Consider the following 12,524-nt stretch of genomic DNA (forward strand, 5'->3'; position numbering starts at 1 on the left):
TACAGTTCTGCAACTTTGGCCATTAGGGCCTTAAACTGCCAGTTTCATATGTTAAGTATCAGCAGCATATCACTGGATTGCTTAAACGGAAAATGATGTTGATTCCTGACTGTGCTGAAAATAAGGATTTACAGGATTTAATGCATTCTGCTGAATAGGTTGGAAAACATACTTTGCAATGTGGTTTTGATTCACTAGAGGCATCTTGCAGGGCTGCTGTCACTGGGTCTGTACTTAGAAGGCATGCTTGGCTTAAGGAGCAATCTTTGCCAGATCATGTTAAAGCTAAATTGCTGGATGTTCCCTTAAATCAAGACTGCCTGTTTGGCAACAAAGCAGAAGAAGTTCTTAAAAAGATGGAGGAAAAAGCTAAATCTATGCAAACTGTTTCCTACAAGTACAACCTCCAAGATTTAGTAGGCATTGGCTCTCTAAGAATTGGGCTCTTTCTGCCTCTTCCAGGCCTTCTCAGTCCAAACCCAGAACCAGCAGAACACCCAGGCTTCAGTCCTAGGGTACACACAAGACTAAACAGTGGGGGGCTCCCACTTCCAAATCTGGGAGTAGTAAGACTCCACCCTATGGTAAACTGTCTCAATGACTTAACCTTAAAACTTCCAAGCACTTCTCAACTGGCTACTCCTTTAGGGGGAAAGATTGCTCTGCAGGCAAACAACTGGAAACTCATTACCCAGGACAAATGGGTTTTAAATATAGTTTCCCAAGGATACAGATTTCACTTCCAAACATTATCAAACGGTTGGCCGGATCTACCCTCAAATCAGTAGGCAGAGGCTCAAAAACAAGTACTCTCTCTTAAGCGTAAAGGCTATTCAAACTGTACCAGAAGAGTAAAAGGGACAAGGTTTCTACTTGAGACTTTTCCTGGTACCCAGAAAAGACAACTCCTGGCGTCCTATTCTGGACCTTTTCTATATTGAACAACCTTTTTGGTGATTCCACCAGTTGCTTCCTATGCTAGGCAAAGATGCCTGGTTGGCAACACTGGATTTAAAAGAAGCCTACCTGCACATCCCAGTCAGGGAATCTTGCAGAAGATACCTACGCTTTAAAGCAGGCTGCATACACTATCAGTTCTCTGCACTGCCCTTTGGCTTATCTACTGTGCCCAGGGTATTCACAAAGTGCCTAGCTCCAGTCATTGCATTTTGCAGGCAGAGAAATATTCAAATATACCCATACCTGGACAATTGTCTAATTCAGGCAGAAAGCTAGGACGTACTTTTGATTCATCTGGCATTTGTACAAAAGGTGTTAACTTGCCTGGGGTACACCATAAATGAAAAGAAATCACATCTGGTACCCTGTCAACAAATTATATTCCTGGGAGCAAGCTTGAACACAACTTCCCAGAGGGTTTTCCTCACACCAGAGAAACAAATTCATTTGATATACTTCAAACGAATGGCCACAAAACCCTGCTATCTGCAAGGCAAATACTGCAAGCCTTGGGGTTCATGGCCTCCTGCATTCTACTAATTCCATATGCAAGACTGCATATGAGGAAACTACAATGGTATTTAAAAAGCCTATGGTGTCAACATTCTCAGGATCTAGAAGCAATGATCCCTATCATACCTTGCCTACAGCTAGAGTTCCTTTGGTGGGCAGAGGCCTGCCACCAAAACAAGGGACTGCCATTCACTCTATCCCCTGCTGCCCAAACCCTAACAGACGCATCAGACTATGCATGGGGAGGCTCACCTTGCAAGGAAGTGCATTCAGGGCAAATGGAACCAAAGTCAAATGCACCTGCATATCAATCAAAAAGAAATGTTAGCTGTACAGAATGCTCTGACAGCCTTCAAGGACCACATTCTTCCAGGACAATTAATGGTAAGGGCGGGCAACACCACTGATGTTCATCGTGTTTCACTGTTGCAGTTATCACTGTAGGGTTCTTCCTGCCGGCAGGCAGCCCTCGGTTGGCCAGAATCCCAAAGTCTGGGTCCGGCGTCGGCTGTGCAGTCATCCTCCCTGACGTGAGAGCGCCAGGAGTACAAAGCACCCAGCCAACGCCATGTTCTCCAGTCTTTCTTGCCGTGCGGTGGAAGCAGTTCGCAAGTGCTGGTTGGCTGACTCCTGTTATTTTTGGTGCTTCATTCCGAAGACTTTCCTCTTCTTAAAGCTAAGTACCCCGTTGGGGAAACTTTTTTCTTGCTCCAGTCCGATGTCAGAAAAAGTTAATAATTGTATTTCATGTGGGAAGCAAATACCTCATAAGGATTTTCACTCTTACTGTATTCCTTGTCTAGGCCCTGACCACGACGTAGCTAGTTGCTGGTTTTGTGCTAGATTTAATCAACGTACTATTAAACGGAGATACGATTTTGCTTTTCATTACTTTGGCAGGCGATTTAATTACAACATGTCAGACACATGTCAGGAGTTCATAAAAGGCGCAAGGATAAGGACAGGCCTCCGAGGTCCAAATCAGACGACAGTTTACAAGCAGAGCCAGCTGCAGGTTCAGCCGTCAGTGAGGCGCTTTCGCAGCCCCTGTTGTTGGCCATTACAGAACCACTTGCCAAAACGGACTCCCACGAGGAGCCAACTAGGCCTTTGAGTACTCCAGGTGCCGGACCTTCGGATAATGCTCCCTCGGATGGGTCTGGAGCCGCTGTGCAGGTACCGGCTTCCGAGGGGGTTTTCAGGCCTATGCAGCTTCAGATAAAGGCAGAGACAAAGGCAAAGACTCCTTCTAAAACTAAGACTCAAGCCCAGGCCTCCTCTGATCCGGGACCTAAATCTCAAAAACAAATGCTTAAAATGGCGGAGGACTTACTAACTATGATTAGGGGTTCACATCCCCCTCCAGACAAAAGGCCAAGACAAGAATTGGATTATGAATCCTCTGATCAGGCATCTATCTCTTCAGTATCTTCCTCTGAACAGGATTATACTTTCCCTCCTTATGAAGATTCTGATGCTGATGAATCCATTCCTTCAGCTTCTCCCCTTAGGATTTTTCTTTTGGGGAAACTTTACATGACATGAGGGAACATTTTCATTGGGAAGGACAGGAGTACTCTGAATCTAAGAGAAGGCTTAGGGATTTCCTCCTTCTTCCCCAACAAAGAACCCTGGCTATTCCTCCTATGTTGGATATTGTGGATGATGTCTTTTCTGAGGCTAATTTAACTCCTGACTCCTTTCCTCCAGCCCCTGCTAAGCCTGATAGATATTAGAGTCCCTGACTCCCACCAGTTTCTTTATAAAAATCTTACTGCTGATCCAGAAACCATTTCTTAGGGTCCTAAGGGGGTTAAGGCCGCCACTGCTAAGAACCCTATTCCGTCAGATAAGGATTCTAGAGCTTTGGAGAGATGGGGCAAAAAAGTGTACACTTCTGCTACTTTATCCATTAAGGCTTTAAATTGTCAATTTCATATGCTAAAATATCAGCAATTTCTTCTGTCTGTTATGAAACAAAAGCTAGGTACCATTTCTGCATGTGCAGATAAGGAATTACACGATTTGATGCATGCTACTGAGCAAGTGGGGGAAGCATGGCTTACACTGTGGTTTTGATGCTTTGGAGGCATCTTGCAGGGCGGCTGCCACTGGCACGGCCATTAGAAGGCATGCTTGGTTAAATGAACAAAATTTGCCTGAACAAGTGAAAGCAAAGTTACTGGATGCTCCTGTTCAACATAATGTTTTGTTTGGGTCTAAGGCTGAAGAGGTGATAAAGAAAATGGAGGATAAGGCAAAATCCATGCAAACGGTTAAGGATTTCTTACAAGTTCAGCCTCCAAGATTTAACAGAAATTGGCCAACTAAAAATTGGTCCTTTCCCAGTTCGGACAGGCCTCAGAGGGGTAGATATAGGCTCCCCAGAGGGAGGGCTCAAGCACAGACCTCTTATAGACCTAGACAGTGGAGTGCTTCCACCCCCAGGGGTGGAAAGGATAGACCTCAATCTTATAGGAAATAGGCTCAATGACTCCCCCTGCATGGCTCCAGGAACCTCTCTCCTGGAAGCCCTTCTAGGAGGAAAACTCTCTCTTTTTCACCGAAATTGGACTTACATAACCCAAGACAAGTGGGTTCTGGATGTAGTTTCAAGAGGTTACAACTTCCACTTTCATACCTTGCCAAGACCAAACGGATGGCCAGAACTACCAAGAAACCAATGGGCAGAGGTATTAAACCAGGTGGGATCCCTCATGGCTATGAGGGCCATAGAACTGGTTCCAAAATCGGAGACGGGGCAAGGCTTTTATTCAAGACTCTTTCTAGTTCCCAGAAAACAAAATACGTGGAGACCCATCCTGGATCTGTCAGTCTTAAATACTTTCCTGGAGATACCAAAGTTCAAGATGCTTACTCTGCAGCAGCAGCTCCTGCTAATGTTGAGCAAAAATGCATGGATGGTGACATTGGATTTAAAGGAGGCTTACCTACACATTCCTATCAGACAGGAGTGCAGAAGATACCTCAGGTTCAAGGCAAGCTCGAAACATTACTAATTCTCTGCGCTGACCTTTGGCTTGTCTACTGCGCCCAGGGTCTTCACCAAGTGCCTGGCACCAGTAGTAGCTTACTGCAGAATCAAGGGAATTCAGATTTACCCTTATCTGGACGACTGCCTTATTCAAGCAGACAGCAAGGATGTCTTACTCCAGCACCTGGAATTTGTTCAAAATCTACTCAAGTACCTAGGATTCACTGTGAACGTAAAAAAGTCAAATTTGACACCCACGCAACAGATAACTTTCCTGGGTGCTCTTTTAAACACAACAACCCATATGGCATTCCTGACATCCGAAAAACAACTACAGCTGGCTTCAACTTTCAAAACCCTGGTGTTAATGTCTTAGCTAACTGCAAGGAAATTCCTGCAGGCTTTGGGTTACATGGCCTCCTGCATCCTTCTCATACCATATGCAAGACTGCATATGAGGAAGATACAATGGTACCTCAAAAGTGTATGGTCCCAGCATTGTCCCAGTCTAGACACAGAGATTGCTGTCTTGCCTTGCCTGCAAAAGGAATTCCATTGGTGGGCCATGGCATGTCTTCAAAACAAAGGGAAAGCTTTCAGTCTACCTCCAGCCTACCAAGTGATAACCACGGACGCCTCTGATTATGCATGGGGAGCCCACTTGCAGGGGAAAGGCCTGCAAGGTTTTTGGACAGAGGATCAGAAGCATCTACTTATCAATGTAAAAGAGATGTTAGCTGTGCAGAATGCCCTCTTGGCTTTCAGGGATCTTCTACAGCCAGGGTAGCTACTGATACGGACAGACAACACCACAGTTATGTGGTACATGGGTTCACACTCCTACCCCCTTTGCAGACTAGCCATGACTCTATGGAACACAGCACTAGCTTGCAAAGTGCACCTACAAGCTCAGTTCTTGCCAGGGAAACAAAATACTGTGGCACACAGCCTGAGCAGGAACCTGTCAGACCCACATGAGTGGATGCTAGACACCCAAATATTCAAGATGATTACAGAAGCCTGGGGCTGCCCGGACATAGATCTATTTGCATCTCCCCACAATTACCAGTTACAGACTTTTTTGCACAAGGACATATCAAACTAGCATGGAAAGTGGATGCTGTCTCATTCAGTTGGAGGAACCTCTCGGGGTATGCCTTTCCTCCTCTACCTCTTCTTCCACGGGTGTTATTAAAGATAACGCAGGACAAACCCAAGATGATTTTACTGGCCCCAAATTGGCCTCAATTTTGGTACTCAACACTGATGAATCTATCCCAGGAGTCTCCTTGGATTCTACCTCAGATTCCAAATCTTTTGTCCCAACACCAGGGCCAGGTTCTGCACTCTCATATCAAAACTCGCAGCCTGGCGTATTCAGGGTCTATGATTAATCCTACCCTTCCCAAGCAGGTCATGGATGTCATCTTGGAAGCCAGACGGCCTAGCACTAGAAAATCTTATGCAGGTAAATGGAAGAGATTTTGCACCGGGATGCATGTTCAGGATTCAGATCCTCTCATTCCTAATATTCCATTGATTTTACATTACCTGACAGACATGTTACATAAGGGTTTATCCTTTTTCTCCATAAAAATACATGCCTCAGCTATCTCTGCACATTAGAATACAGATCCTCCAATTTTTTCACATCCACTTCTGAAACAATATCTCAGAGGAGCAAAGAATTTAAGGCCCCCTAGGACACCACCCATACCTGCCTGGGACCTCAACTATGTTTTGGAAAAACTTACTCTGCCTCCTTTTGAGCCTGCTGCCACATCTGATATAAAGTATTTATCATGGAAGACCGCTATCCTACTGGCTTTGACTTCAGCCAGGAGAGTCTCGGAGTTACAAGCGCTCATGGCTGTGGAACCTTACATTATTTTTCATCAAGACAGGGTTTCTTTAAGGACTAACCCTACTTTCATGCCTAAAGTGGTTTCTAAAGTGGCTTTAAACCAAACTATTCACCTGCCAACTTTTTCCCCAATCCACGAAATAAGGGGGAGAGGATCTTGCATTCTTTGGATGTGCACAGGCAGCTTCGTTTTTACCTGGACAGAACCAAGGATATCAGGAAAACAGAACAACTGTTTGTTTCTTATGCAGCAAATTCCCAAGGCAAGGCTATTTCAAAACGGACCTTTTCTAAATGGATTGCTCATGGAATCAGATTTTGTTACTCTCATCATGGAAAGCAAATCCCAGGAAAAATTAGGACTCACTCCACCAGAGCTGCTGCTACTTCAGCTGCTTTTCTCAGGGGAGTACCTACCAAAGATATTTTGGAAGCTGCAACTTGGAGTTCAGTGCATACTTTCTCTAAGCACTATAATCTCCCTCTTTATTCTAAATCCAGGGCAGACTTTGCTTCTGCAGTCTTGCAAGGCCTTCTAGCTGCCCCTTCTACTCAATAACCTCCACCCTTTATCTCAGCTTTGGGATTCAACCCTACAGTGATGACTGCAACAGTGAAACATGATGAACATAGTACAGTTGTTTACACTTACCATAAATGTAGATGTTCGAGTGTCTTCACTGTTGCAGTCTGGGTTACCCACCCCCCTGTCCCCTCTTATACTTTCATTGGTGTGGTTCCCTGCTTCACCCTTCTTCTGAGGTGTATTCGCTACAGGGTATGGGGTTTGTTGTACCTTACTTTTAGCCTTTACTTTTGGGCACCTGACATCTGGGGCAAGAAAAACTGGAGAACATGGCGTCGGCTGGGAGCTTTGTACCCCTGGCGCTCTTACGTCAGGGAGGGTGACTGCACAGCCGACGCCGGACCCAGATTTTGGGATTCTGGCCGACCGAGGGCTGCCTGCCGGCAGGAAGAACCCTACAGTGATGACTGCAACAGTGAAGAACCCTACAGTGATGACTGCAACAGTGAAGACACTCGAACATCTACATTTATGGTAAGTGTACACAACTGTACTTTATGTGGTACATAAGCAGGGTGATACTCATTCTTACCCCCTCTGCAGACTAGCCATGGCTCTGTGGAACACAGCCTTGAGCTACCAAGTGCATCTACAGGCTCAATTCCTGCCAGGAAAACTAAATATACTGGCAGACGAACTCAGCAGAAATCTCATGGGCACACACGAGTGGAAACTGGAACCAAAGATTTTCAACATGTTGATAAAGAAATGGGGGTGCCCAGATATAGACCTGTTTGCCTCCCACCTGAACTACCAATTGGACAAATTCTGCACAAGGACTCCCCTCAAACAAGCTTGGAAAGTGGATGCTGTGTCCTTCAGCTGGAAAAATCTATCAGTTTATGCCTTTCCTCCTCTGCCTCTCCTCTCCAAAGTACTACTAAAGATCAAACCGGGCCAACCAAGGACGATACTGATTGCACCAGACTGGCCATGCCATCACTGGTACCCCCTCTTGCGCAGTTTGTCACTGCTGGCTCCATGGCACTTGCCTCAGACCTACCCTGCTGTTACAGCAGGAGAGCCAGATTCTGCACACTCCGCTTCAAACCCTGACCATGGCAGCCTGGCTAATTTCCTAATCTCTCCATTACCATCCCTCAGCAAACCAGTGTTTGATGTCATTTTGGAGGCAAGGAGGCCTAGTACTAGAAAATCTTATGCTGAAAAAATGAAGATTCTGTGCCTGGAACAAAACTCAGGGGATGGGCACAGCAGCGCCCAATTTGCCTCAGATTCTTCAATACTTAAATGAGATGCTTCACAAGGACCTTTCTTTTTCCTCCATCAAAATTCACACCTCAGCCATTTCAGCTCATTACAACACAGAACCACCCCTCTTCTCTCATCCACTGCTCAAGCAGTTTCTCAGAGGGGCCAAAAACTTAAGACCACCCTGGAGAGCCCCAACTCCAGCCTGAGACCTTAACTTTGTATTGGAGAACCTCACTTTTCCTCCTTTCGAGCCAGCTGCAAGTGCAGACTTAAAATTTCTTTCTTGGAAAACAGCCTTCCTTTTAGCAATTGCTTCAGCAAGAAGGGTATCTGAACTACAGGCCCTTATGGCAGTGGAGCCTTTCATCATATTTCATGCGGACAGGGTGTCCCTCAGGACCAATCCCTCCTTCATGCCCAAGGTGGTATCCAGTGTGGCTCTTAATCAGTCCATTAATTTGCCAACCTTCTTCTCTAATCCACAGAACAAAGGGGAAAAGGATACTGCACTCAGATGTGCACAGACAACTTAGATTTTATTTGGACAGGACCAAACCTCAAAGGAAATCTGAGCAACTGCTGGTGGCATTTGCTGCAGGGGCAGAGGAGAAGGCTATTTCAAAGCAAACCATTTATAGGCCATTGCATTCATTTCTGCTATAAGCACCCTGGAAAACCTATCCCACAGGGGATTAGACCCCATTCAACCAGGGCTGCATCTACATCTACAGCCTTTCTCAGAGGTGTACCTACCAGGGACATCCTAGAAGCTGCTACCTGGAGTTCTGTACATACTTTCACCAAGCATTGCCATTTACCATTTTTTCTAAATCCAGAGCTGGCTTTGCCACTGCAGTCTTGCAGGGCCTTATAGCTGGTCTTAATGCTATCTAAATGCCTCCTCCCATCCTTAGCTTTGGGAATCTACCCAAATGTGATGACTGCAACAGTGAAACATGAAGAACATAGTACAGTTGTGTACGCTTACCATAAATGTAGATGTTCGAGTGTATTTACTGTTGCAGTCCTGGTTACCCTCCCTCCAGCCCCCTGACGTCTTTTGGCTATATCTTTACTCTCCTTTACTATGCTTAAAAGCTTTTTGGTGTATTTGCTTTTTTGTTGGAGGTGTAACCTTGTGTGTGTCTGTGTGTGTGTGTCTGTGTGTGTGTGTGTGTGTGTGTGTGTGTGTGTGTCTGTGTGTGTGTGTCTGTGTGTATGTGTGTGTGTGTGTATGTATATATATATATATATATATATATATGTATATAATTTACCCATGAACCTATGTAAATTGCTCTTTCTAACTGGAAGGGGCAGTTGACTAAATATGTGCATTTCTGGGTGTATGTTTTGAAAAATTTCATTCTTGGCATATTTGCTATAGCTCTGTTGAAAAGCAGTTACATGTACTTGGTTTTATAAAAAAACATTTCACAAATTGCCTGTCTTATGATGATGCCAGGCTTCTAAAAAGGCTTGCCTGAGAATGTTACTTAACCCTGTGATCGGCCTTTGTGATCTGGCAGTTTTCTCCTTCTGCTGTAACTGAAAGCTCCAGGAGCACTGTTTTATATTCATCGTTGTAGGCTACATCATAACTTCATAGGTGAATACTAGGCTAACTACGCTGAAGGGCCATTTTAAACCTAGTCAGTAACTCTGTTAGAATCAAACCCTGTACTTTGTGTTTATAAAGTGAAAGACCTTGACCATTATGTCAAACCCACCCACATTTTCTCTTAACCTCTAGCAGACTAGTCTTGTTGCCTGTCTACAGAAGAATTAATATAACAAAGATAATGTTTTTTTTTTCCAGACATGGGTTATTGAACATGCAGACAACTGAGTAAGAAATGTATTAAACTTTTCAAAAATACAATCGTTTTTAATATTTATCACTTTGTTTTCCTTAACCTGTAGGGAAGTACTTGTCATCAGTGTCGACAGAAGACAACTGACACAAAAACAGTTTGTCGGAACCCAGGTTGTGGTGGTGTGAGGGGTCAGTTTTGTGGCCCATGCCTTCGTAATCGCTATGGTGAAGACGTAAGGACAGCACTTCTTGATCCTGTATGTATCTCCTTCCTTGATACTGTGCACATAATGATGTATCATGAGTAATTTTGTTCACTCGTTTGTTGATCACTTGTGAGAAGGTTTAATGTTTGGCAAAGATTGTTCATGACATAAATTCACTCCTAAAACTTGGTGCAGTGCACTGCTGTGCTCTTACCCAATCTAGTTAGCACTGCACAGTGCTTGTATAGTATTTTGTGATCTTAAGCAAGTCATTTAGTACACACACTCTGAGGAGTTTTATTTCTGTTTCATGGGTAGCTCTCCTTCCTCTCTGTTGTCCAGATTTTGGAGGGCTGTCCCTAATTTGTTCTCAAACATCCATTCCAACCTTCTCAAAATAATTCCAATTTTAGGACGTTCTAAGTTAATAGCAGCAGTATTTAAAAAGGGGTCCCTAGTTAGATTGCTTTTTGTGTAACTCGGAGAAAAAAAAATGAGAGGTATGCCCCCCAGATGGGTCAGCTAGTGTCTGCCACTGACGTCCCTTGCTCCCTTGTTTGCTGTTTCAGAGCTCTGGCATCTAACAGAGGTTGTACTCAGTGGTTATATCCCAATATGCTGCTGGGCTAACCGGATTTGGTTACATATACTGAATTCCAAATCTTTATAAAAATAGATTTCAGCTAATGAGCCATCCATTTGTGTACTTTGAGATCATCCATCTTTAGCAATATAGAATCAATAATTGTTGAACCTGTTCTTGACTGGCTATTTCCAGAATATATTCTCATAAGAAAACAGCACGCCGGTAATGAGCTTCTCATTTACATGGGCAGCATTTGACACTTTTTTAGTTTAGCATATTTCTAGATGCTGTAATTATTAATATGTAGATTTGCAACCTAAAAGGTGCATATGAGATGTTATGAGGACCTTTCCTACAAGTGCCATGACTTACTAGTGAATCTTGTGGGTATGCAGATATTTTGCCAGACTTGAGTTAACTACAACTCCTGCTTTCTTGTTAAATTTTTCAGAGCTGTTGTGGACAAACATTTTGACCAGGCTTTTATGATCTGCACCAACTTGCCTTATTTCAGTTATAAATTGTATCGGGTGTGGTCATTCTGAACTGCACACATCTGCCCATTAATCTTTGCTAGTAGACTGTAATATAAATCACCTTTATGGAATTGATGCATCTTCCATTGGTGCCAGGGACCACACTGCCTTCAACTGTTATCTTTTCCCACTACTAAATTTTCAGGATGCCTCTCTCCAACCATCATAGTAGCTCAGGAACATTTTAATCTCCTGCTATATGGCTAACTATTGTGGCTACGTCTATCAACCACTGCCTACATCCTAGCACTCCAGAATTGCCAAAAATAAATTGGCTTCTATGTTAACAAACACCAGAGTTAAAACTTGATCAGTTCGCTTAGAACAGTTTCCAAGGCCTAAATCCTCTAGACTACTTGATAACTAGGTGGATTCTACAAGCAGTTCAGGTTGATTTGTGCTTCCCTGCAGTATAAATTGACAGCCAAGAAGCTAACGCCACCCCAGTCAGAGTAGCTGATTCATTGCAGCCCTTGGGCTTTTGCTTTAAGAATCCTACTTTTCAGTCCTGTTAAATTGACCAGCTGAAACTGTATAGTCAGTGGAAGGATAAGCATTTGAATTGTATGGATCATTTGATCCAAATCTAAAGAATGGCTTCCATTTTATTAGAAGTACCTTATATTTCTGAATTAATACCTTGCTTGTGTGTCACTTCTAACATGCTCTATAAAAAGAGCGAAAGATTCTGAAATATTTCATAGATTTCTACAAAGGAATGTAGACCTGTACTACAAACCCTAGGAATGTTTGTAGTTCATGGCAGTTTCCTGGGTTTTTATGTCAACCTACCAGGGTTTTTATGTCAACCCTTATAATCTTGTAACTGTCCAGAGTTTTGTAATTGCTCAGGCACTGTCACTAAATCTTTGACATGGTCTACCACGTAAATTGATAAACTGGCAGTAAATACGTAATGTCGCATAACCATGCAGGAGCCCCTTTAAATGAAGGACAAGAGGAGACACTTGCCTAGCCCCCTTTTACCACAAAGGGAGAAGGGCTCACATTCGCCTTCACCCTAACTTTAACACCCAGATAAAGGAGCTCTGTGAAAAACAGTTGGAACCAAATGATTTCAAGACTGAAATCAAACTTTCACCATGTTCAGGCTGACATTTAAAACCAAGGCACCCAATAACTGGAGGTCCTGAGTTAGAATTGTGTTGTTAATATGTCTGATGGGTAGAAATAAGCCCACACAATTTAGATTGATTCGTCTAGGTAACAGTGGAGTCTGTTTGGAC

At 43.7% G+C, this 12,524-nt stretch overlaps 1 protein-coding gene across 1 annotated transcript in view; it reads left to right on the forward strand.

Annotated features, from left to right (window-relative positions):
- Positions 1-12,524, forward strand: part of CDCA7L (cell division cycle associated 7 like) — a 167,626-nt gene that overhangs the window by 108,454 nt on the left and 46,648 nt on the right. The window contains exon 8 of the mRNA XM_044064699.1: positions 10,057-10,206. Coding sequence (XP_043920634.1) covers positions 10,057-10,206 — 150 coding nt within the window. The remainder of the gene's footprint in view (positions 1-10,056; positions 10,207-12,524) is intronic.

This window comes from Protopterus annectens, chromosome 3.part0, assembly GCF_019279795.1.
Source record: "Protopterus annectens isolate FY-2018-M chromosome 3.part0, PAN1.0, whole genome shotgun sequence".
Classification (NCBI taxonomy): domain Eukaryota; kingdom Metazoa; phylum Chordata; order Ceratodontiformes; family Protopteridae; genus Protopterus; species Protopterus annectens.